The sequence below is a fragment of the Vigna umbellata genome, chromosome 2, assembly GCF_029865625.1.
Source record: "Vigna umbellata cultivar VRB3 chromosome 2, Vumbellata_1.0, whole genome shotgun sequence".
Taxonomy (NCBI): domain Eukaryota; kingdom Viridiplantae; phylum Streptophyta; class Magnoliopsida; order Fabales; family Fabaceae; genus Vigna; species Vigna umbellata.
In genome coordinates, this window is record NC_142166.1 from 46,117,367 (window position 1) to 46,144,927 (window position 27,561).

Sequence of the window (27,561 nt, forward strand, 5' to 3'; positions counted from 1 at the left end):
AATAAAAATATTTTACTTTTTTAATTAAAAAACGTGAATTTGTGTATCAGTTCGCTTTTAGTTCCTATTTAATACGTTAGTTTAACAAGTTAAGCAGGACTAATCAAAGCAATGATAAACTGAAAACATCTATTCCCTCAAATTTTGACAAGTTAACTTGTGAATTTACATAACAAAAGTTATTTTTCCATTCCTACTTAAAAATCTTTATCAGAAAATCTTAAATTGTTAGGACTTAAATTTAAGTGGTCAATAATTATTACAAAGTGCTAGCTAAAACATTTTTAGAATATTAATTAAAAAATAAAAAATTGTTAAAGATATATGATAACAATTAAAAAAATTATAAAATAGCATACTTTTGTACTATTATTTATTTATTTTGTTATTGTTTCAGAAAAACTCATAGACTTGTGTTTGACCAGTTTATTTTTCTTCTAAAATTAACTTTTAAGTTAAAGCTAAAAGAACTCAAAGATGTTTGTCAAATATTTTTAGCTAAAGTTTTCCTTTTAGTCAAATGTTATCTGGGTATATATCTTTTATACAACTTAAATGTCGATTTATGTAAGATAAAATAATTTGGTAATTAAAACTATATTATAAAATAAAATATTGTGAAAAAAATATAATTTACATAAAAAATTATTTTAATAATAACTGAATAAAAAAATTATATTTTTTTATACATGTCAAAAGTTACTTGAGTTAATACTATTTTATTTTCATGACTAAATAATATATAGCACGAGTCAACGTTTTAGCTCTTTTTCGTTTCTTGTTTTACTGTCTTCGACAGGAGAAATTTGTTAGAAGATTTAACCATAAAAATCAGAATTTATGGAAAGAGTTTGAGTTATAGTAAGACTAATTTCTCACTGCTTTTTCATTAGAGGAACCAAAGAAAACACATAATCAATAAAAAGTAGAAGATCGAATATTTTGAATTTATATAAAAGAATCATCGAATTTCATCAAGAAATACATTATATACTGAATAGCACATCGATGCTATGAGATGGCTAACAAAAAGAGGGAAGGAAAACTAACTAAAAGAAAATACAAAATCCAATGATAACTAAACAGACACTTCAACACTAAGAAATAGTATGTTAAACAAGATTTTACAATGTTAATCAGTAATGAATACTTCATTGCTATCTATGTAACATAATATGTTCTTCATTCTCCAAGAAAAAAAGTAGAGAACCCAGTAAAACTTTGTTTAAAACCTCTCTACTCTTAAATCTTGCACAGTACAATTTTCTAAAGATATGCATTTCAACATGCCTCTGCTGAGAACACAGCTTGTTTGCTGGTTTAGACTGGTGAATCCAATTTGTCTTCCCATAATGAAGAGTTTTGGTTTTGACTTTTATGTCCAAAGGATTCAACCAATCATTCCAAAGGGATATCATAATCTCATCAACAACAAGCAAACCTGTGATAAAAATTATCCTTCAGGCTTTAACATTTATACGAAATACTGTGCAAATTATAATCTAAATCAGTTCTGCTGGAGAAGAAAAAAACTAAAGTAACACTTAATCACTTGGAATCCTAACTCTATGAATTTACAGATTCTTCCCAAGATACTATCATACCATTGTTACAAATGACTCCATATATCTAAAATCATGAAAAAAAGTGTATAATCTCATTTGGGTATGTGAGGAAGTCTGAATCATAAAGAAAGGCGTTTGAATTATCGATTAGAAAGACAAGGATAATAGTAAAAGATATACACTTATGAAAGTAAAAGAAATCACCTCAGAAAGATCAACCACTTCAGTTGCCACAGTTTTGAGATTCGAAAGCTTGAGGGTTGGGTGTCGTTTCAGCAACATTTCCGAATTTCACAGGTTCTAAAAAACTGAAATCAAGCTTTGAGAATTTTAGAGAAACGGAAATAATATTTAAAAGGAAAATTGGGAAACAAGAATCGAAAGGGCAAAAAAGCAATTACCAAATTTAAACCCATGATGTACAAATGAAGTTGAACACGATCATGAATGAGAAAAAAACTTTATAATAATCTCTATCACCAACTACAGCTGCATAGCTCCTCATTATCGGGATATCATAAACTAGAGTCATATTGGGCCAGAAGAGCCCAAAATTCCTCTCACAAGTTGGGCCGGGCTTTAAATTTTCATCAAACAAAGCAAAAATATAGGTATCGAAAGTTCTGTTAGGCATGAGTGGTGTTCCAACCCCAGAATTGACGTGTCGTATGAGATTTCCATTGTACTCAGAAGCAATCTTCGGGCCAACACCAATTTGGGCCGGATCACAGAGGGAGGGCCAGCCCGTTTCGGCAATGACAATCTCAACGTCCTCAAAGCCCAAAACCTTCAGCGCGGAATAAACAGCATCGAGTTGCGCGTCCAGCATGTTGGTGTATCGGAGATTGGTGTTGTCGTCGAATACACCCGAATTGGTCCGAAAGAGTGCATAATCAAGGTTGGTGGCAGAGGATCCGAAGAAAGGGTAAGGGTTAACCATGAAGGGTGCATCGGAATCTTTGAGAAAACTAAGCATGGGTTTGATAATGTGCATGTCGTAGCCTTGTCTGAACTTGGCTGATGAGGGAGGGCTTGAGTTTGACAAAATGCCCAAAGAGTGTGGAGTTGAGACTTTAACGTTGTTGTCCAACGACGCTGTGACGAGGGCCACGTGAAGGGTTTGCATGGCGGGTACGAGGTTGCTGATGAGGAGTTTGTTGGCGGTGGAGAGCACTTCGTTGCCGACGAGGATTCGGATTAGTTTGGTGGCGGGGAGGAACGGTTGGACGTTGGTTTTGAGCCATTGCTGTGCGAAGGTTAAGTTAGTTATTTGGGGGATTTGGTCGTTGGGGACAGTTATGGTTACCTGTATGCCGGTGTTGGCAAAAGCGTGTAGAATTTCATGGTTGGCGTCGAAGATTCTGACCCTGTTGATTGTGGTGGATTTGGAGAGGAATTTTGCTACCTCAGAAGGTGGAGGAAGGTTGTTTGCGACTGTTCCATAATTAACACCGATTTTTGCAGTTGCATGTGCTTCTGTGAGGTGGTTAAAGATGAGATGAAGAATGAGAAAAAAAGTTGAAATAAGGGAATGGAAAATTGATGAATTAACGTGATGGGATTACCTTGGATAAGAGCGAATGCAACGAGAAGCAAAGTTCCATTGAGTATTGAAGCCACCACAAGAGGGGTTTGCTCCATTGCTTCTTAGATGTGATAGAAAAAGTAGTCAAATGGATAATGGTTGGTTAGTTTGAGTCTATGATGAAGTAAACTTGATGAGATGCTTTGCTTTGGGTTCCGGTGAGGGGACATCTTTTTTGTGTTTGCTTCTCTTTTTGCTTTGAATCTTCCCTTTCTTTCATCACATTCTGTTGAAGATTACATAAATATTCATACTGGAACTTAGTAAAATCATTGCAGACATTAAAAGTCTCCTATATGCACTTAGAAATCAAACTTGAAACTTTGAAAAGCTTTGAAAGTAAATCTACTACACATTAAGTTTGAGCCCTTGTAAGAAAATAAGTTATTTTCTATGTTGGTAGAAATGAAAGTAGGGTTAGGGAAACTTGTTATAGAATTCATTATATTTTATATTAACCAATGAGTGTAAGGAAAGTAAAGAGGAAGAGAAGGGAATAATCTTTCCTTGGGAAGATGAAGAAGGTTTTGTGAAATTGTACGTAGAAAGACTCTCCTTCCTAACAAGCAATCTTGCTCTCTTAATAAACATAAACAAAGGGAGAAAGGAAGTAATGGATATACAATCATTCCTTCCATCATTCAGAGCAACCTCGAGAGTGTGTTAATTTCTTCTTCAAAATATAAATAAAATATCACTTCTTTTAAATATTCTTATTTAAGAAATTTTTTTAGCCTATTTAATGATATTTTATTCCTACATGTTTTTAGCCTAAAGTTTATTTTAAGGTTAAATTTCACAAAAGATACAGAGATGACCCCATTTCATTTGTACAATTTTTTTCTTCCTTCTTTCTTTATAAACTAAAGCGCAACCTCCATTGCAACTCCCTTCATCGCTGAATGTCACCGTCCTTGCATCGATTTTGTTATTGAAGCTACGCCACAGTTCATCACTATCTTGCATAAAGTTATGTATGTATAAGAAGTTTAAACAGTATATATGATTTGAGATTTTCAATTTTTATCAGAAAATAATATATATTTACATTCTCATTGATCTCAATTTTTAAATCGTGTATATCATAACAATATATATTTATTGGATATTAATTGATGGTTTGACTTGAGATTTGATCAAATTTCAACAAATGATCGAAAATCAATCTAATGGGGTTTTCTTTAGTGGGCTAAGCAACAACACAACGTATGCACATGTTTCAATAGCCATATTTATCTTAATAATCAATTAGAATTTCAACCTTCACAAAAAATTCAACTGGGGTTCATCATTTCTGATTGTTTTTTAATTATTGAAGAAAACGCAAGAAATTTCACGATCTAACTCATTCCAAAATATTTAAGTGAATAATCTCACCTTTTTTATTTTGTGCTAATTTCATTAATTAATGTTAACCATCAATGCCAAAGCTTACCTTCCCATACCACTCATTTTTTGTTTGTTTGATGGTTTGGGGGTAAACTTCCAAGTTTTTTACTTTTAGTAGTAGATTATAAATTGAATTTAACTAGATTAGCCACAAAACATCTTAAGAGATGTAATGGTAATTATAATATTTAACCAATTTATCTTTTATATATAGAACAAATGGATGAGAGATGAGAGTCACGTATGGTATTATGAGCAGTTGTTCTCAGTTCTTGGAAAACGTACGTAATACTTACTCCTACCTCTTGATTATATATATTCATGAAAATGTTTTCAATGCACACAAAAAAATTAAATATTTATTACTTTACGATGAGAGCCGACCGGTCATGACATCACCCTATAGACGGACACTTATACGAATACACCAAATGTCAAGTCAAGAGAGGATATACTCAGCAAACAGTAAACACACTAAGGCAATTGGGTTGAAGCACTACCGGACGACTATAAGCAGGATGTCCGGCCTCCTACGAAGATTAAGGTAATTAGTACTTAAGGGTATTAGGCTGAGATTTGACCGTGATTAAGATCTTAGGTCAAATGGTGGTAGATGATCGAATTTTACTGTGCATTTATTACTGTTGCATTGAGCTACCGAACGAATAACTTACTGACTTTAGCATCGGAGAACTTTTGGCAAATACATCTCCGAATAGTGAAATGAAGACAAAGATTTGAGTTGGTCATCATACGACTTCATCGAAAAAATTGTATAGGTATTGAAAGTGACTCTGTACCCAAAACAATTACTAAAAATAAAATAAGCCAATATCAATTTAAAAAGATCTTAAAAAGTTAACCGGCCTTTTTTTACCACATATAATTCAAATGATGATGTCTTAGAATAACTGATAGAGGATTACTGAATATGGATATAAACCTGTGTAATGAAATTTTCAATACCTTAAATAACCTCCAATTTCGCAGGAATTATTAGAAATGAGTTTATTGAAGATATAAATGTCTTGAAGGAGAAATATTGCAAGCATCATCATAAAACATAGTTTTATATTGCCAATCTGTTGGATTTATGTTGTTGTTCATTTGGTTGGCGTATATAATTTTATGGTGTGATTTTTACGTCAATCAAAGATAAAATTCAATTTATCATATATAAACCGAGCAAAGCTTACTTACATATACTAAGTGTATTTTGGTTTTACTCGTATTTGTACGGTATATATTTTCATATTTTATCTTTATGTTCAGATACCGTGATAAATTTTCGTCTCAAAATTATTGTAAATCCGCGTGACTAGCAAATGTATTTTCACACATATAATTTAACATTACTGTATTGCATGATTGTCGGTTTACCATAAACAAAATAATCACTGATCAATGAGACGTATAAATAAAACATCACTAAAACTGAACGATAAGGAGTCAGATTAATTGGTGAATAGTCCAGGTGATTAAATTTTAATATTAAATAACTTAAAAATATAGTATGATTGTTAACAGTTGTAATTAAATTATTATTAATAAAAATTTATTTTAAAATCTATAAATATAAATTTGAAATATTTGTTAAATGTAAAACACTGATTTTCATATCAAAATATCTTTTAAACAGTTATGAAAAAACTTAAAGTTAAAAATAACATTAAATCCTTAAACAATTTACTTAATATTTAACGTCTCGATCCTTGAAAACAAATCTGAGTGCCTAAAAGAGTGACACAAATATTAAAACAAACACACCTAAATTTTCTCTAACATGAAATTTTCCCGAGAGGACATCAGTTTCCTGAGAATGCACGCATGCTGAGTTAAAGAAACGAAGGACATGACCAAAAGTTTTCAACTTGATGTCGTTTGTCCCTAATGTAACACTTTGCAAACGTAAGATAGGTGAAACAATATTTAAATAGTTCAGAAAGTTTGATTCATTAATTTGCTGAACTCTAAGGACCCATAGAAATTGCTAGAGTGAAAAAAAGGGTTCACCACAAAATGTGTTAGGTAGCAACAAGGAGCAATAATTGAAAATTTGAATCCATGGCAGCAGAATAAAATATTTTCTGTAAGCAAAAGTAAGAATCACTCGATTATGTAAACCAGTATTGCTGGTAAAAGTAACAATCATGTTTATGCATGCAAGGGCCATACAACTCTTTTTCCTAAGCTTTTCTAAACTGAGATATTTCATTTTGGTCCTGCATATATTTATTATTGATAATGGGAATGAACGATAAATAATATTTTTAGAATTTGACCTGTTTGGTTTTTCTCAACATCTTGTCGTATACTATTGCTTATGTCTTATAATTTTGTCTTTCTCCTTCCACATGTTTGAGATGTATCAGATTTCCTTTTAATACCATTCTGCCCAAAAGTATCTTATCTTTGTTTTTTATTTAATGTATGCGTCCATATTCTTTCACTGCTACTTTTTCTACTCTATCTATCTGTTCAATTTGTAGTAGTACCAAGTACAAACTTTGTTATTCATATCCATCCTCTGTAAATTTACTAAAATTATTTTAAGTTAAATATGCTTTTAATTCTTTAATTTTTATGTAAAATTAAATTTATTTATATTTTTTAAATTATTTTTATCTTTAAACTTTATTTGTGTATAACTACACATTGATGGTAGATTTATTATTTTTAAAATTAGAAAAATAATATAAAGTTTTGAACATAAATAAAATATAATTTCGCATAATGTAAGAAGTAAAAATATATTTAATTCAATTGATTTTTAAAAGGTTACAATAATTGTTAGAATCACAATGGTTTTATCTTCAAAGTTGTTTCAATCAAAGAAATAAAACATATTTAAATTTATTTTTTCAATTATTAACTAAAACAAACCTCTAGTCAAAATTTAAAAAACGAATGTCAAATAATAATTTAAATAAATATTTCTCTTTAACATTCAAAATGGTTTTTTAAAACAAAATAACGAAGCTTTAAGCTTCGAAACATACAATATAACCAAACTATATAACCAATAGGATGATTATTGTTTTAATGAACTTTAAGCTAAAACAGTAACACATTATATAAAATAAAAAATAAATTTAAAAAATTATCATTTATTTCCCGAGAGAATGAAATAGTCGTTCAAAAAATGAATCCTGGTTACTTTACATTTGATTTAAGGCTTGTATCATGAATTCAAAAGTGAGTCCTAATATCATAAATCTATTAACTTGGAGTCTTAAATTAAAGATAACAATGTTAATTCTTTTATAGGTTAGAGTGATGTCTCATTAATAATATCATGATAATGATACTTTAAAAATAGTTTTGACAACATTTTAATATTATCTACGTGTTATTTTGTGATTTAGTCCAAAATTATTCAACAATCAATAATAATAATAATCATAAACATCAACATGAACTAATCACTTAATGACACATAGATAATGTTAAAATATTGTAAAAGAAATATTCTGAAAATATCATTATTCTTAATAATAATAATATTGTGTGAATAAACTAAAAACAAACGTGGTCTTAATTATGTCAATATGTTATTTCATATTTTACGAGGACAGCCAAAAGTTTCAAATTTATGTTTGTAAAAGTAAAAGGAAAAGAAAATGGTAGGAAACAAACTTTCAAGGTAAGTTTGACCAGTTGTTATCTCGACTTTAGAAGAAAATAAAAGAAAAGAAAAGATAGAATAAAACTTAAATTTTTTTACCTATTATTTGTCATACCTTATTTCAAGTAGTTTTTATTTTATAATATATATAGATTAGATATATATTAATGGAGTTGTGTAGAAGGAGGACAAGTGGCTGGTATCATGGTCTCATTATTATTAGTGATGTCACGTATAGAAATGTTGAGTTTATAGTGACACTTTCCAATAATTTGTCAAATATATTAAATAGCTATTATTATTATTGATTGCGAACTATGCTATAATAATATATATTCCTTTCTATATATAGTCTACACTAATTGTTAGGCACTCACTCCAATGCCTATGCAAATTCTCATTCCTTTTTTAAAAAATCATCTTTATTGGTGATTTTTGTTTTCCTATGAGTATTTCTTGCAAATGAAAATAACAAAAAGTAAAATAATTTTCTCATAAAATAAAACTTGTTTGTGTTAGTAAATAATTGATTTTAAGGAATGCTTAATATAAGCTACTTTATATAAATTTACTTATCCATAATACTTTTTTGTATAGTTTATTGTTTTGTGTTGTTTAAAATAACAATGCTATGCCGGCTAGCTCAAATTAAGCTAAGTATTTCTAAAAAAACAATTATTTATTTAAAAATAAAATAATTTTTTTATCAAAAAGACAAAAATTAGAATGTTTTTCATTAAAAAGACAAAAAAAATATTTATTTTAAAATTACAAGATTATACACAGAGATTAAAAAATGAAATTTATTCATTTTTTTAAAATAAACATTTAAAAAAAATAAACACACCCAAGTTAACTTAAAATTACCATTTTTTTTCTTAACGAACGAGAAAACGAAGCAAGAACTAAAACGTTAAAGAGTAATTATTTATATTTAAAAAAGACTTGTTCATAATACCTTTTTTTTAAGTAAAACAAGGTATGAACATTCAATAAAAACAATTTCATAATATTAAATTTCTCAGTTGCAAAACAACCTGTTGATAACATTTTTTTATTAAAAACGAGTAGGCTTTTAAATTAATTTTAATTTATATTATAAAAAGCATATTTTAAAATTAAATTTGTATTAACTCTTCATTAAAAATTATTTATTCTGAGACTACAATTTTTAATTTTATCTATTTTTTAAATTTGGTTTAATCCTTTTCGACATCCCTATTTATCCACTAGCGAACGACCGCTCGTCCACCAGAGAACGAACGCTCGTCGACCTCTTACTGCTGGACGACCGTTCGTTCCACACTGGACGAGCGTTCGTTCGGTGGTCGACGAGCGTTCGTTCGCTGGTGGACGAGTGTTCGTTCGTCATTTCAGCATCCACTCATCAATTTTTTTAACGCCGTCCAGCCAACTTAACGGAAAGGACTCAATTGATATCAATTTTCAAAATTAAAGACCATTTTGATACACTTTAGAAAACGAGGACTCATATGAGACATTCGTACATAAATAGGGATGTCGAAAAGGATTAAACCTCTAAATTTTAATATTTGTAAATATATGTCCTTTGAATTTGTATTTCATCACAACTGATTCTAAAAACTATATAATTTTTATTAATTAATAGTTTCGCATAACGTAGAATAAATATTTATTTTATACAATTAAAATTTATATTAAATCAATTTCCAAATATAAAAATCATATTCTAATTAAAATTTGTAATAAATGTTTTAAAACATTTAAGTTCTATTAGATTTATGATACATAATTATATAACGCATAATTCTATTTTAAATTATTGATAATTTTTTTAAAACGTATTGAAATTCAAATTAGAGTTAAAATAATTAAAATAACAAATTCGAGTTAAAATAATTAAAATTAAAAGAAACAAGAGATTAATAAATTGAAAAACTCGTTAAAGTAAAGATCCCAATGAGAGTTAAAAGTATTTTGTTCAAGACAACTATTATAAGTTATACATAAAAAAAATCCTTTTTTTAAATAAAACCGAACTGTTAATGGATAAAAAATTAACTACTTATTTATTTTAAACATTAACCATCTTTTTTTTAATCTAATTGATTTTCCCAGATATCAAAATATAAAAAAATTTATTAGTTTGAAAATAGGAGAAATCATTAAACAGTAAAACAATTTTTATTTTGTTTGCTAATTCCTGTTTGTTAATTTCTAATGTTTAGTTTTTTTAGTAAAGATAGAATAAGTAAAAGAATGATTTTTAAGCAATAAATTATTAGACTTTATATTAGTATTTTAACTTCAACTAACTTCATAAGGATAAAATGAATTAGGATAAAATGAAACAAATTATACATAGTTTTTTTTTGTAATTAAAATGCAATAATTAAGTTGTTTAAATTTGTGTAATTTGACATGAGGAGGAATTGGATTTTTGAAATCTGCAGTTGATGAAAAAAGAAAAAAGAGGAAAAAAAGTGAAATTGTGAGTATTTAGAAACAGGGAAGAAAGTGTAGAATGGTGATTGAAGTAGATAAGAAGTGCAGTTAGATTTAAGAAGGAAAGAGAATGTAATCACATCACATTCTAAAAAGATGCATCTTTTCTCCAATTGGAGCATGATTATTAGTTAGCTCAATTATTTGGCTCTCCAATGTGAGAAGGGAAGAACAAAATCTGACAAAAGTCACAACAAGTTTATCATTACATATATACCCACTCACACACACTCACAACACAACCAAGGACAGCATAACAGAGACAGACATGCGCCCATTAAAATGAACAGAATACATTAGCCCAACAACATTTGCGAACAAAGAAAGAACCTTTTGCTTTTTTTCTCTCTCTCCCTCTCGGAAAAGGACTGATTCTCTCTCCATCTCTGTCTTTTATCTTTCTTTTTTAAGAGATCGTGCTTTTGCTTCTTGTTCTTCTTCTTGGTCTTCTTCTTCCCACCTATTCACTCACTCACTCACTCTCTGTGTTGGTGAGATGGGTATGTCATGGCTGTGCTGCTGAGAATGGCTCAGCCTCACAATGGCAACACCAGCAACACTGTCAACCAGACTTTGGTCCTTCATGACTTTCTGGGCATGAAGCCCGCAGCTGATTCTCCAAAAACCACCGATGTAAGGTTGTCGGAACCGTCTGCCTCCGCCTCCTCCGCTGGTGGGCGTGGCCCTTTCTCAGCCACCTCCGACATCGCTTCTGGTGAGTGCTATTTTGTGGTTTCACTTTTCGGCTTTTGTAATCAAAGGTGAAATTTTTTTAAAAAATAAAAAAAATTGAGGGCCGTACTCAGGGCATTACCCTTTGCCTACAAGAGCTTGCTTTCGTTAGCATTGAATCTCATCTTTCACTGATGTTTTCTACCATCTTTTTTCTTTTGGTGGGGGTACTTTTCTGACGGATTAGTTTAGTGAGATCAGTACTGGGTTAGTTTAACTTCACATGGTTTTTCATAGTTTTTTCCCTTTGCTTTGTGCTTTTTTTTTTTCTTCACTCTCTAATGTTTTTTGACTTTTTACTAGCTAGTGTGTTTGGTTTGTTTTTCCTGGTATGTGAATATATACTCTAATGTCAGGGGTTTCAGTGTGGTGTTTGATTTGGCTATTTTATTCTCTCTTCTGGAGTATAATTTGGTGTACTAAGTGGGAGGGTTGAATTCGTGCTGAAAATTTCTGATGTTTTCAGTAGAAAAGTGTAATTTTCTGTCAACATTTGTGCATTGGGGCCATAATGATGATACGGGGTTTTAGGTATTTATCACAATTATTGTGATTGTGTTGTTTCATTTTCTTTTCTTTTATTGGCCTTTTCATCTATAAATGGACGTTCTGACTCATTTTTTTGAATTGTTGTTGAAAATGCAAATTATTTATGGAAATTTCTATTATCTTTTGAGGGTATTCGTTTCTATGAACGTAATGTTTTTCGTCTCATCAATTTGGTAGAGAAACAGGTAGGAAACCATCTTGAGGGAGTTCCTTTCTATGGCCCGAGGAGTGATCTTTCTGGTGCTGAGATCAGTAACAGATTAGTGGGAAGCAAGAGAAGTAATTCTGATTCCGCTTTTACTGGTTCCTCCAGAGATGCCTTCCAAATGGTCCCTGATTCATATCAAAACTCACATTTGATGAAGGTTGATTTTATTTATTGCTTATTATTCTTTCCCAATTTGCTTAATCTTCAAAAATGAATTGAAATACTTCTGCTTTTGTCTTCTTTGCTTTACATCTTGAGTTCTGATTTTGCACAGGTTCTCCGCCATGCAGCTGGAGATAGGTCTAGAAGGCCTAATGATGAGGAAATGTTACTTGGTATGCAGTCAATGAAACAATCTTCTTCTCAGATATTTCAGCCTCCCACCAGCACTAAGATTGATGCCAATAAGTGGGAACGATCTATTCTCATGAATGTTGGCCCTTCCATGCAGTATCCACCCCGTGGAGGGCAATTGGCACCTTTTGTCCACCAAATGGCCTCAAGCAAGATCAGGGATACCAATGCTGGCCCTTCCTTCATTTCTCAGTCTGCTGCTGATGAAGGATCTAGAACTGGAATCAAGGGCCCTGGAATTTTAAGTTCTATAAATGTTGCTGCTATGGGTGCTGAGAAAACTTCTTCTGCTGTGATGCTTGGTGGCAGCAGGGCAAAGCCTGGAAGTAATATCATAGAATCATCCACGCCTCCAAGGTAAATCTTTCTTGTAGATACAGTTGCTGAATTCCCCTTGGTTCTTTTGTTTTTTTCTCCATTTACATTTGAAAAGGGAGAAGTTCCTTGACTTTATGCATTTGGTATTGACAGCAGTCAACCCACCCTAACTTCTGCCAGCCGTCAGATGACTATTTTTTATGGAGGCCAAGCTCATGTTTTTGATGATGTCCATCCTCATAAGGTCTGACCTCTGATTGTTAGCATGTCATATTTGTATGTTGCATTTAGTGTAGTAACAACAATGACAGTAGTCTTAATTAAGATGAAATCACAGGGATTAGACGATATATATACCATTGATCTCAGTTAAAAGTCAAGTTCTTAAGAATATTATTCACCATATGATCTCTTTTCACATGACTCATGTTTTTTATGATTTCCTCCTATGTCCTTGTTTGGACCCCCTCTATCTATCCCTTTTATGTTTCAATCACCAAATGCTTTAATTTACTCATTTCCAACTTTTATCTCTGTCATTTTCTTCTTGTTTATTGCAAAAATCATATACTCTGTTTCCAATTTTTGTTTCCAAAGTTCAAGTTTATAATTACCTACTTTGATTCCTCTGTCAAAACTCGTTTGCTTGTCAGATTTGTATGTTGCCCTAAAATTTTTGCCCAAAAATTTAATCTGTGATTATTACAGGGGTATGTATAAAACTGTTTGCATGATTTCGCCTAATAGCTTAACCTTTTGGGATTTTTTGCTCATGATGTGATACTAGGGCCTCCAAAATTTTAGTGGTTCGGTTTGTGCATAATGCTAGCTCAAAGGGCTCTTGTGTGGGGGTGTACGTGTTAGACATGTGATATAAACCATTCATCTGTCTTAACTAAATAGTTTAAGCTTTTGGGATGATTTGACAATCACTTATGGAGACCACATTTTCTTCAAAGCCATATGGTAGTCAATTTTAAGTGCTCATTCGAACTTTTACTATCATTCTGGTTTATCTGAAAAACATGTTTTGATATTAAGAGTTGATTTCCATACCACACTTGTACTGTAGTTTCTACAATTTATTTTAACTAGTCACTGCACTATCTAGTTTTTGTTTTGAACCTATAATTGCTGCTTGATAAGACTTGATACCAACCAATAACACTGCTGAGCCAATAATCTGGCTAAGATGCTCTGCCACTTTCCTGGATTGAAAACTATGGATTTATTTTGAGTCTATTTACTATAATAAATATAGATTACTGCTTTGTCTTCTGGAAGATATCCATTCACTGCAACTAATGTTCCTATTTAATAAATCCATGTTAGTTAAGCATAGTATATTGATGAATTTGGAAAAGTCTTAGTTCTTGGAAGTTGCTACACATTTGATTGCTAGGAAAAGTCTGCCGATGACCATTCTGTTGAAGGTCTATTTGAGCAATTTTCATCTATTTGATGTCTCCAACAACCCTGAGTTTCCATCCATGTTTTGTGAATTTATCATGTTTTCCCTTCTAATGGGTTCATTTGTAACAATAAGAAGAGAAAAAAAGTTAGTCAACATTTGTGAGTTTTTGTACAGAAATAAGGTTATTGGCCTGTTGTTGGACAAATAAAACATTCTTTAATACAATAGATGATTAAAAGTTATATTCCCAAATTAGTATATGGGTATGCTATCACCATTTGCTACTGTAATGAGTTGTTCTCTAGTCATTTTGAAATACGAATATAAGAATATAGAAAATGGAGTCATGTGACTAGATAGAAATGGAGTCACGTGATCAATTGTTGCTGAATCAAGAATCCAAACACTTTGAGACACAGTAGAACAATATTGAATGTACTCTTACCTTTCATGGACATGGTATACAATCTAGAGAACTTACTCATTGATTCAATCATAATTCTCAAATGACTAAGTCGTCCTTATAAGCTTTCATACCATACACTAAAAAGAAAATTACAAAACAAAGATATAACAAGGGGAACCTGTTTGGCAAAAGAACCAAAAAACTCATTTACTCAAATCACAACCACATGAGACATCAACACCTCTTGGAATGGGCTCATGAGATTCTGTGTGTTGTGGTGGTGAGTGGGTTTTGCCTGAGTTAGGTGTGTGGGCTCAATGTGCCGATAATGATGGTAGCACGTGACAATGTGTTGCAACTCTATATACGACATAATTGCAAATGTTGCGATCGTCGAAGTGGGGCGCATCTTTCTGGCTTACCATTGACGTTAACAACGGTGATGATGACTATTTATGTGTCAGTAGAAACAAGCTTTCCAAGATTTGGAGCTTTGATATCACTTGTTGGGCAATCCAAGAGCAGAAAACAGTAAAGGGATCTTTGCCAATGGGCCATGAGCCAACAACACTAGAACTTGACATCACCTTCAACTTGAAATCTTAAGGTTATAAGTTTGTGGGTCTTACTTGTACCACCACAATTGGATACATCTGTTTAAAATTTTTATTAGAAAGACTATTGATACAGGGAATCCGGAAATCTAGGATCTATCACCCCACTTTGTATTTTACTTGTTTGATCCAGTCACCAATAAACCTTGGCCTCTGATGCCTACTTCAACTATGCAATGAAATGCAAAATTATTTTATTAATAACAATCACACCGATTACATTCTCATCACTTTTGTTTATAACAGTCAAGTTCAAACTCTTATCAATAAGAAAATGAAAATATGTTAAAATGAATAGAAAGATTCTAAAGATATTTTCTCCTAATTAATATGGAGATATTGTGAATATTTTTACTCGGCTCATAGGTCTGGACGCCTAGAATGAAACAACCTTCTCTAGTAGCGTCACTAACAATTCACTATTTGGAGAACAATATGAAACCATTCATGAGCTTCCACATAATAGCTTAAAAGTTTGGAATATATAGTTCATAACAATATGCTCTTTGACCTAAAATGATATATTAGGAGCAAGTGGATGCAAGTCTGGGATGTCATTGATTATTTTGTGTTCCAAAATTTGTTTGCGTTTACTATTGGTTTGCATCATTTTTGTCTCTTATATTATAGATTAATTCAATTGAGAAAATATGCCTTTTATGCTTATTTTTTTTTATATAAATCTCTCTTTATTTGCAGATATATTGTTAACATTGAATTGATTACTGATTTGTTGGTTTTAAACTAGTTATTGTTATTGTAAGTGAGTAGCATTGTTGGTCAAAACCGATTGGAAATTACATAATCGAGTAAGAAGTTAGTTGTATAAAATTTTATGATTTTCAATAAAAGTTAACCAATGGTAGAAATTGTATTGCTAAAATTTGTCTTGTAGTTGTGCAACCACCACCCTTGATTTAAAACTAATTTACAAGATTGTTCAATTCAAAATGATAGACACATCCCCACTTGATGCACATTTTCACTTACAAGAATCTAAGTATCTGTGCTTGTTTATAATCATTACCTTGATTATAACTATTGGGAGTTTTTTATGACTACCCGTCTAAATGCTCCCAATATGTGGAGCTTTGTTGACCCAGGCTTATCAAATTAGGAAACGCAGGCTTATGACAAATGTCAGATGTCCAATTCGGAAAGTGTTGAAGCATTTGTCCAAATCTCTATGTAAATATTGCAACTTTGGTTTTTGTGCCTTCTCTACACTTTTGCATGATAACTTCAAGGTGTTCATGCATTTTTAGCAATTTTGCAATTTTCAATTTTACCAAAAGTAGAATAATCTACTCCTTGTTGGATTTGAGATAGAGCCAATTGATCCTTCTTTTGATTTTCTGCACTTGCTTCATCTGATAAGCCCAAGTCAACAAACAAAGCTCCAAATATTGTGAGCCTTTAAATGAGTAGTCATCAGTAACTCCCAATAGTTGTAATCAAGTTTCCTATCTAGTTTGGGACCTGACCATATAATATTATAATTGAATGCCATATCTCACTCTCTTGTAATATATCTTTTATGTCCATGAGAACTCTTGTTCCTCACTCACGATATATTTCTCTTCTCTATATGTGTTTTTTTGTATATCCACACTCTCTTTTAGACTCTCACAATAGCAATGCTCTATTTAACCAGTTCTGATACTAATTTGATATCAGTTGGTCATAATAGCACTTTTAACTTTCTTTCACACTCACCAGTCTTAACTTTCTTACACACTCACGTACATAAATTGTTTAGAGGAAAAGAGAGAAGTTAATATTGAATGTTTTGTATTCTCTTACTCTGATCAGAAACACAATACATAGCCTTTATTTAAGTTACAACAAATAATAAATAGAAACAAAAAGAGAAAAATTAGGTAGACTTTCTAATGATCTATAAATAAAGGAAAATAATAAGGAATGTCTTCAAAGCATAAGACTCGGTACCCAATTTGATTGAATTCTTTCATGTTTGTTTATAGTCATTACCTTGTCATTGAATGGGATTAGGTGATGTGTGTACACATTTATGACATGTTTCATGAAAGGAAAATCAAATAATGTAGGCACGATACAGCTCACAGAGTTTGGAATCCTAATCCTATAAAACCAGTTTATAATAACTAAATTTTCTGTCAATATGGTGGGCGCTTCTGATTTCTGAGTGGAGAAAAGGGGCAAATACCTGTAAAATGACCGTTAATAATTTTATCTGAAAGAGATATCTGCTGAAAGTTATTGTAAACGTGAAAAAGCAACAGTACTATGTGCAATCCGAAGAATTTTGAGGGGTTGTCATTGTAATTTATTCTAAAGTGTAACAAACTTGTGCAAATAGTGTATAAGTGAAATAGCCAACTACAGCAACCACCACCAAGCAAGCATTATCACACTATGCGGAATTAACTACAATACAATCACTACATGAAGCAGTTGATCAGAAACAATTGGAAAATCTGTTTTCATTGTTTCACTTGTTTTCCAATGTCTGCTGTCCACTTTGCATAGTATCTAGGTTTGAATATTAAGTGTAAGCAAGCTATGATATTTTTGCAAGTTTTTGAAAGCATGTAGGTTGGCTTGGCCTTCACAGCCTCCTAATTAGACTATCTATTATTTTCACTCTGTTGGGTCATTCCACTTATTTGAAACTTGTATGCATACAAAATAAGCAATATGGTTTTGTGTTTTATCATGACTTATGCATGCAGGCAGATGTTATAATGGCTTTGGCCGGGTCAAATGGCGGATCTTGGTCGACTGCCTTCTCGCCTAAATCTGCTATAAAAATGGTTAGTGATGGGAACTTGCACAGTGGAGAAAATGAAACAGGTGGAGTGAATAATGTAGCCTTCCCACAGGAGCTTCATGGGAAACTGTCTATTACTGCAAGTTCTAGCCATGCCATGGGGCCTGGTGATCGAGTAACTACTCCTGCAGGTATGATTTGGCTACATTCTTTTTGTCATATGATAGCTCTCAGTAGTGTTGTTTTTTACACTCTAACCTCATAACAACAGGAGAATACTAAAACATCAAAATCAGTATCAATAAATGTATTTTGAAAGCACAACAGATAAACAGTACAAGAAAACCCAGTAGAGAATCCAAATTCATGTTGACCTTATTTGGCTATGCTTTCTAAATTCAGCATATCAATACAGTATGGGGATCATGGTTGGTCCAAAACTAAAGTGGTCTTTTTGAACTGTTGAATTTGTTACTGTTTGACATTGTCGAACATCTGTTCATAGGGGCACACCAAGGTAGCGTTTTTGCTAAAGATACCAGAAATCCAGTTCAACCATCAGATCACAGTTCTGAAGACAAAAGAGGACAATGATAGAGTTTGAGAGCAAAAGGTTGTGTTTTTATTTATTGGGTGGCTTAACAGTTTTCTCTTATCTTGATTCTCTTTGGGGTATCATTCACTTTCGTCAAATTTTCTCCAGATTTTTCAACCCCCAATTCGGTCCTTCTCCCCTTTTGCCGATGTATGTGGGGAGCAAGTGTAGGATGATTGTTTAAAGAAGCTAAATAGATACACCAAATATGATTTATGGAATGCTTTGAACATTAGAAATATCTTTATTGCAAACAGTCAACTTATTAGGAGTTGATCTTTTTTGCGAATAACTTAGATGAACGCTGAGTTATGCCATTACTTCTCGTCCATTTAAATACTATCAAAGAAGGTAAAAATATGATTCTACTTCTGACTTCTGATCATTGTTCACTAAACTGCACTTTATAGGCACATGAATGGATCAAAATCACTTCTGTAAATGAAAAAAAGATTTAACTTTGTCTAACTCGTGGGTGAGATGGTTAACACCATAAACTATGGCCTTACTCCTTTATATAGGTGACAAACACCTTCTACTTGCATCCTTCAATTGCTTTGTGGCAAAAAAAATTCCTATCTTTGGCTTCACATATATGATGCACAATACTATATTACATGTGTATTTCATATTTCAAGATGTTTTTTGAAAAATAATAAAATACGATGTGATATTTTGTATATTAAAAAATATACATATTTTTTAAAAAAATGATAAATATATAATTATTATTATTATTATCTAAATTCAAATTAAAATAACATATTAAACTTTATCAAAACACAAAAGTTATAAATTATTGTTATCATAATAGAAATTTGTAGATTAGAGACGTGGCATATAGATGGGCAAGTTGACACAAATTAAAGTATTGGTAAAGGCTAGCAAAGGCTAATGGTGTACATTACCAAAATTTAAGTCCAATCTAGATATAGATATTAAACTAATATTTTAAGATGAAGTAGAGTTTATATCTTAAATGCATTCATGTTGATTTGGTTTTTTTTACTTGTACTTTTTTTAATACTATATACAAAAGTATATACTTTTTCTTCAAAACCTAATGCTTTCCCATTTTCACTCCACTGCCCCACCACACCCCAAACCCCCACGTTTCATTTTCTTAATTCTGTCTTTCTCTCTTCCTCTTCCTTTTATTTTTTAACTTTTTCTTCAAACCCTAATCCCTTCCCTTTTCACTTCTCGGCAGCACCACACCCCACTCCCACATTTCATTTTATTAATTCTCTCTTCCCCTCTTCCTTTTCTCCTCCTCTTCCTCTCTTAGTACGCTCCTCTTGGTGCTTCTTTTGGTCTCGTCAACACTTTGAAATCGAGGTATGTGTTGCTAATGTTGTGCGCGAAAGAGAGAAAGCATTGGAGACCTCAACAGGAATGGGTCTTCAACGGATACCGAGATCCGTTGAAGGTATTACGGTTTTCTACAGATGTTGATATGAAATAAAAGGCTGATCATGAAGAGAATTGGTGAGAAATTGTTTGGGTATACGATTATGAAATGATATGCAATACATATATACTACAACCAGCTTTTGCCTTTAAAATATATTGTTGGAGAGATTTGTCAAGAGCAAACATGAATTCAGGAAGCAAAACTGCATGCATGGGTATTATTGGCAACATAAAGAACGCTTCCAAGTCATCCATGATTCCTAGAATTTCAAGAGCGAAAGGAGCAAAGCGTTCTTTATTCTATGAGACGTGGAAACACTTTATCCTCTTCTCTAACTACATTCTTGTTGTTCCATGGATCAAGTTTCTGCTTCAAACAAAACTAGGTTTAAAAATTGCACAGGCATTCATCATTAAATCATGAATAAATCAACAGAGTAAATGATTTCCCATTGTGGTTTAATCAATCATATATATTAAATTTATTGAATTTTATAGAGTTACACTTGATGCTTCTTTTGGTCTCGTCAACACTTTGAAATCGAGGTATGTGTTGCTAATGTTGTGAGCGAAAGAGAGAAAGCATTGGAGACCTCAATAGGAATGGGTCTTCAACGGATACCGAGATCTGTTGAAGGTATTACGGTTTTCTACAGATGTTGATATGAAATAAAAGGCTGGTCATGAAGAGAATTGGTGAGAAATTGTTTGGGTATACGATTATGAAACGATATGCTAACCTCCATGAAAACTCCATGAAAACTAACATCAAGAAAGATAACGAGTGTTTGTGCTTGGGGAGAGAAGTTTGAAGGACGAATATCAACATCCATTTCTTCTTCGACGAGTGTTGGTATCCGTGCACGGATGTTGACGTTTGTATATTCATCTGTTTATATATTGTTGAAGGGCAAAGAGGAATTGGGAGGTGCAGGAAGCGGTGTGTGGTGGTGGAGGAAGTAACTCTCTAAAATTAAACATGTGTTTGTTTCAACCAATAGAAAGCCCAAATGCTCATTTGCATCACTAAAACTTTGATGAAAATAGGCCTTTTGCTTCCTGTATTCCCATAATTACTAATTACACCTCCACAATTTTTAAAATGACTATTTTATCTTTTATAATGGTGATTTTTGTTTTGAAAATATTTTGGGACAAACTATATGAAATTTTGAAAATATGATTTCCAGAACAATTTCTGAAATAGGATTTTCAGAATAAAATTTTCAAAACAAGTTATTTCAAAAGCTTATTCTATTATTTTTTCTTTTCTCTGGTGGAACACTGTAATTGCGGATACAACGGAGAAGAAAGTAAACACAATGATGGCAGTGAGTGTAGTTACGGTGGCAACATGGTGCAACGAGAGAAGGTTTTTCAATCCTTTTGCTGTTAATATAAGGGTACATATAGTAATCATGGGGGTGCAGAAGCAAATGCCAGAAAGTAAATAAGGAGATGTTGTTGGCTTTGGTGCCCCTGGATTGCTCAAAGGAAGAAGCAAGAATATATATATATATATATATATATATATATATATATATATATATATATATATATATATATATATATATATGTATGTATATATGTATGTATATACATATATGTATATACCTATATATATATATATAGATGGCAAGTGTTTTACAAATTTCTCCAACAACACCAATATAATAAAATTTTAGCTTTTTAAAAATAATTAGAATATATTGTTAATATAATTTTTTTAGAAAATTTTATAATGATTATTTATGTTTTTAAATAATTTTCTGCATTAAATTATTTTACAAAAATTATAATTTTTTTTCAATTACTTTAATAATTAAATAAAAATTATTATATTTTTTCATTCTATCCAGAATAAAAGATATATAGTTGGTGCACGCTAAATTAAGCGTTACATTGTTGGCCAATAAATTAAATTATTTCATTTTAAAGCGAGTCTCAAATTTTCATACATAATTATACATCGCATCTAATTTCTTTCCTGTGTACATTCACATGAAACCATAATATAATAAAACCAATGATATAATAATAATTGGGAACTTAGAGATACTTGACATGATATTTAAAAAATAAAAATAAAATTATAAATAAGCGTAAGAAGTACACATTAAAAAAATAATTTTAAAATATAAGTTTATGTTGGTAAACAACATTCTTAGTCAACGTATCTTTAAACTTTTAACAGTTGTGTATACTGAAAAATATTATACAATTCAAAAGTCTCCATAATTTGTTTTTTATGAGAATGTTAGTCAAATCAAATAGAATTATTATGAGAGACATTCAATTTTCTAGATTTTTTTTTTCATAAATATGTATTTTTTAAAAGTATAATAATCTACTTATAATTAAGTTTAATGAAAATGAATTTGATCACTCTAAATAGTAAAAAAGAAAAGAAACAAAAAATTCCATTCTCACCCTTTCTGAATTAGCACACTAATAATAGAAAAATAATTTTGTAATGGTTGGTGGTGGACACAGCTAGTGTTGACGATGTAAAGAGTGAAAAATGAATAATTTGGTTTTGTTAATCATGTAACACATGAGTCACACCAGTTCCACTTATTTTTCATCATTCAACAATTTTGGCTTTTGAGAGCTGCATGCCAAACAATCTGTCTTAATCTTCTCCACTTGGAATCAACAGATCTGAATGGAAGTTTAACTTTCATATTAAATAAAAATAATAATATCAAATAAAATATTCACAAATTAACTATTTTAAGATTTTTAATTCAATATGTTATGGATGCCTTATTTGAAGTAGATGACAAAATAGATCACTTTGGATGAATCCGTTCATCAAAATTTGACAGGTCAGATTAATTTTTTTAATTTAATACTCCATTTTAATTTAACTTATCTGTCAAATTGAGATGTCGATATGAGACAACTTATTTCTTTAATGAAAATAAAATAAAATGTAATTTTAAATGTCGATTTTTGTATATTATATTATTTAAAAGAGGTGGATATAATAATGTTATAATTTAAGTTATTCATATTTATGAATACAATTTTAACCATTAATCATGATATAACAATTTAATATGTAATAATTATGGAATTTATTTGATTTAAAACATTAATTAATTAAAACTAGTGCTGTCAAAATGGGTTGAAACCCGCGAGCTAATCCGGCTCATTACGAGTTTGAAGTAGGTTGGGTTTAAAAAAATGTACTTTTTCAATGCGGGCTAGTTTTCAACTCGGCTCACTTAGAACTCAGCTCACCGGATTCAACCTGTGGTGAGTCGAGTTGGTTCACCAACCCACCTAATTTAATTTAATTATTTATTATTTTTTGTTTTAATATTAGTAGTTAGTATTTTTTTTTTTAATTTTGTAGATGGTGATAAAGAAGATGTTTCAAGAGAGAAAATTATTATAGATTTATCTATTCAAAACTCTAATATTATAAATGATCGTGATACAAAAATTATCAATATTAAAAACTTATTTGTTCGCCTTTTGTACATGTTTTTGGATTACGTTTGAATGATATGATAGTTTTTTTTATTCATTTTGAATTGCCTTTGGAGTTTAACATCATTTTAGTGTGACATTTATTTAGATTTAAATTAAAAAAATTTATAATTTTTTTATTTTAAAAAACACTTGTAATTAAATGAGACAGTGAGTCAACCCGTTTAACCTATCAACCCGTGGTGAGTTGGACTAGATTCGAATTTTTTTAACTCGCTAATAAGTGAGCCGAGTTAAGTTAACTCCTAAGTGACCAACCCGTGGTGAGCCAGACCAGGTTGAACCAGGTTACTCGTTTTGACATATCTAATTAAAACTGAACAAATATTTATAATGCACTTTTAACATCTATATATAATTCTTTTCTAAAAAATATAAAAAAAAAGTGATAAACCACCCTATTAGTTTATCCGTTCATCTTTTAACAAGACGAATTAAAATTTCTAATTCATTTTTTTAACAAGGTACTCCAACTTAATTTATTTTTATAAAAAAGATGATCAAATCAAAATAAGTTGGACTACATTTTTGACTGATTTAATTTAAGTTTCTAGACTTTGTCATTTTCTATAATAATTTTTTTAAAAATTAAATGGAGTTGTTATAGGTAGTCTAATCTAGTTTGACTCGGTCTATTATGAGTTAGTCACTTAAATTAATTCTAACTAGTTAAAAAAATTTGAATCTAATTCCGTCTATTATAAGTTAATGGATTAAACATTTTAGTTCATTAGTTACAATTTTGTTTCTTTAATTTAAAAAGAATTATAATTTTTTTAATTAAAATCTAAATAAAATTCAATCTAAATAAAATTTAAAATCAGACCTAAATACAGTCCAAAATCATAAAAATGTAATACAATTTAAATACATTTAAAAATAAAAAACATTTAAAATTTGTATTTTTTAATATAATTTAATATTTAGAATTTATGAATAAATTAATGAACCAATCTAAATTACCACACATTCAACTAAAACAAACTAAATTCTTAATAAATTAGGTTAGTTTTAATTCGTACCAAAATTTGTAATTTCCAATTCAATTCAAATTTATAGAATTTTGACCCGTGAATTTTAAAAGCAATTTCAGAAGTTTATCCAACCATACCTCATAAATAATAACACCGCAGAAAGATAAACGGATAAACAAAATAAATGTTCCTCGGCAATGTAATATTAATTAGTTTTGAACTGTAGCCTGATGTAGTTAATGTAATGTCTCGGAATCACTCTTTTCATTAATTGATTTGAAGCATAAGCACACTTCTTAATGTGTTGTCAGCATTAAACAATATTAATTAAGTTCAGAGAATTAGCCACTTGCATAACATGCAACCTTTCTCTTCACCAATAACATCTCTCATCTCCTGCAACAAATATACTTAAGGACACAAATCTAAATAAAACTCTCTTTCTTTTTTTCTTTTACTTTTTCATGCTATTAAGACACTTTTCCGTTATTAATTATAATATTAGACAACACACGTTACTTTCACCCTCCTTTGAATGATAAGACAACAATATACAAAGGAAAACAACATGCAATGGAAGATTCTACACAATAGAGGCTATACTGTTTGCATTATTTATTCAACAACTATATATGCTTAATGTTGTAAATATATATACTTTATTTTTTTTTTATTTTTTCCTTTTAATCTTACTTAATTATTAAAAATTTAAGTCTTAATCTAAATCTTATATTAAATTGAAACAAGTAAATATAATTCTATATAAAAATAAAAGATCCATTAATTTATTGTTTTAAAATTTTAGACAAAAAGTAATATTAATTTTTTTATGTGATTGAATCAGATTTTAGCAAACTTTCTTAATACTTCCAATAGTGATATCAGATAGTTCGTTTTTGGTAACCGGCTAATTAATTAATTTATAATTAAAATTGAGCCAAAATGTGTTTTGGCATGTACTTAATTTTTTAATCACCAATTTTCTGCGTTATTTTTTTACACAATCATGCACACGCTGTAGTAACTAACTTATCGGTAATTATAAGAATCTGACGCATAGTAAAACTAATACAAGAGTTAAGCATTGATGGGTCCACCACTTATTTATTTTGTTTCCCAAGAGCAAGAAACAGACGCAAGCGACCATTTTCTGAAGTTTTTAAAAACCAAGTATCTGATATAACAGAAAATAAAAATACTTTTAAGTCCAAAATACTAAATTTTTTTTATTGAAGTAATTAAGAAATTATCAATGAAACTTATTTCTTTCTATCTGTTCACTCATATTTAAAAGGATAAACTTGAAAATTAATGGCTTTTCGTTCTGTAAATTGCAGAGGACAACCCAGACATTGGCTTTCCGTTTTATAATGTTTAAGACTTTGGGATGCTAAAATCTCTACCAATACTTTGTTCCTTCCTTTGTCATTTTCATAAATATTTTCCCAAATACCAAAATTGAGATAATGCAACCGAATAAGGTAAAATTTATCTTGATAAAAATCCTATAATTTGAATTTACCTTTTAAATTTGAATCCGATTTTGTCTTTTGTTTTGTAATAGAAAAATTATTATTTGATATACATAAATTTTTTACATTAATTTCACATTATTTTCTTTTAATATAAAAATTTATACTTTTATAAAGTATGAAATGAATGTAACAGTGTCATGTTCGTCTTTGTAAAATAACAAGAGCCAAACTAGTCCCAACCGGCAACTTTGTGTGCCTATATATATCTATGTATCTTTCTACATCTCTGCATACGAGCTTAACGAAAATGAGTACTCTGAACGAAGCATACGAAGCACACACTCTTACCCTTGATAATATCATCCCATTAGACTTTTCTTCTTCTCCGAGTTTACCCGATTCCCACACATGGTCTCAACCCATTGACGATGATGATGGTGATTTCTCATTGAACGATCCTGCATCATCATCCATTCCCATCATAGACCTGATGGATCCCAATGCCAAGAAACTCATAGCCCTTGCATGTGAGAACTGGGGTGCCTTCCATTTGAAGAATCATGGCATACCCTTAGATGTTTCTCAAGGGGCCGAACAACAACTCCATCGCCTCTTCTATCTGCCAACTGAGCAAAAGATGAAGGCTCTCAGATCCCCCGCTGGTGCCACTGGATATGGCGTCGCAAGGATTTCACCTTTCTTCTCCAAGTCCATGTGGAACGAAGGTTTCACCATCATCGGTTCTCCCTCTCACGATGCAAAAAAGTTATGGCCCGATGATTATCAACAATTCTGGTAAGTTCAACCATCCAACGTTAAACTATGTTATGTTTTTCAAACACACATGTTGCATGTTGATTACAAACAAACACTGATATACATATATATATATATATATATGATACTGTGCAGTGAGACGATGGAGAAGTATGAGAAGCAAATGAGGAGAATAGCAGATAGACTGGCAGAAATGATGATGGAGGTGTTGGAGATTTCGGAGAAAAAAAGGAAGTGGGTTGGTGCAAGCGACGTGAGTGCAGCTCTGCAGTTGAATTTCTACCCAACTTGTCCCGAACCGAACCGGGCCATGGGTTTGGCTCCTCACACAGACACTTCCATCTTCACAATTCTTAAAGCTAAATCGAGTGGTCTTCAAATCTTGAAGGAAGGAAAGTGGATCCCTGTGCACCCTCACCCCAACACTCTGATCGTTCACACAGGCGATTTTCTGCGCATCATGTCCAATGCACGCTTCTGCAGCCCAACTCATCGCGTAGTGCCGAATGAGAAGGACGAACGTTACTCCATTGCTTATTTCTATTCTCCACCCACAGATTACGTGGTGTCTCCGTCGGTGACCGGGGATCTTAACTCCGTTGCTCGTTTTCGTGATGTCACTGTGAAGGAGTTTATTGGGATCAAGGCTCAGAAATTTGGAGAGTCCCTCTCTTTCATTAGCACTTGAAACTTATTTCATAGTTTATCTTTATTACCTGCATGTTCTGGCTTTTTAGTAAGACTAATAAATTTGGTAATATCAACATCGGTTGCATCACTTCCTGTGGAATTCCAAAATAAATACAAATTGTTGGAATGGTTCACTAATTA

The 27,561-nt window shown here is 31.1% G+C and overlaps 3 protein-coding genes across 4 annotated transcripts; 2 read left to right on the forward strand and 1 right to left on the reverse strand.

Moving 5' to 3' along the window:
- Positions 1-926: 926 nt before the first annotated feature.
- LOC124844241 (glucan endo-1,3-beta-glucosidase-like) lies at positions 927-3,505 on the reverse strand. The gene is made up of 4 exons (XM_047321135.2): positions 3,131-3,505; positions 1,967-3,041; positions 1,770-1,873; positions 927-1,441 (listed from the first exon to the last, which is right to left on the reverse strand). Exons 1-2 carry the CDS (start codon positions 3,204-3,206, stop codon positions 1,972-1,974), a joined length of 1,146 nt encoding a protein of 381 aa, XP_047177091.1. The 5' UTR covers positions 3,207-3,505; the 3' UTR covers positions 927-1,441; positions 1,770-1,873; positions 1,967-1,971.
- Positions 3,506-10,878: 7,373 nt separating this feature from the next.
- LOC124844244 (protein TIFY 8-like) lies at positions 10,879-18,913 on the forward strand. Of its 2 annotated transcripts, none has more exons than XM_047321137.2 (6): positions 10,879-11,366; positions 12,110-12,297; positions 12,415-12,851; positions 12,966-13,056; positions 17,961-18,189; positions 18,504-18,913. In XM_047321137.2, exons 1-6 carry the CDS (start codon positions 11,159-11,161, stop codon positions 18,590-18,592), a joined length of 1,242 nt encoding a protein of 413 aa, XP_047177093.1. In that variant the 5' UTR covers positions 10,879-11,158; the 3' UTR covers positions 18,593-18,913. The 2 variants fall into 2 exon arrangements, with proteins under 2 accessions (XP_047177093.1, XP_047177094.1); XM_047321138.2 differs by having other exon boundaries at positions 10,882-11,366; positions 12,969-13,056.
- Positions 18,914-26,255: 7,342 nt separating this feature from the next.
- LOC124844240 (gibberellin 3-beta-dioxygenase 1-like) lies at positions 26,256-27,508 on the forward strand. The gene is made up of 2 exons (XM_047321134.2): positions 26,256-26,748; positions 26,866-27,508. The coding sequence occupies exons 1-2, from the start codon at positions 26,261-26,263 to the stop codon at positions 27,416-27,418; spliced, it is 1,041 nt and encodes a 346-aa protein (XP_047177090.1). The 5' UTR covers positions 26,256-26,260; the 3' UTR covers positions 27,419-27,508.
- The last annotated feature ends 53 nt before the right edge of the window (positions 27,509-27,561 follow it).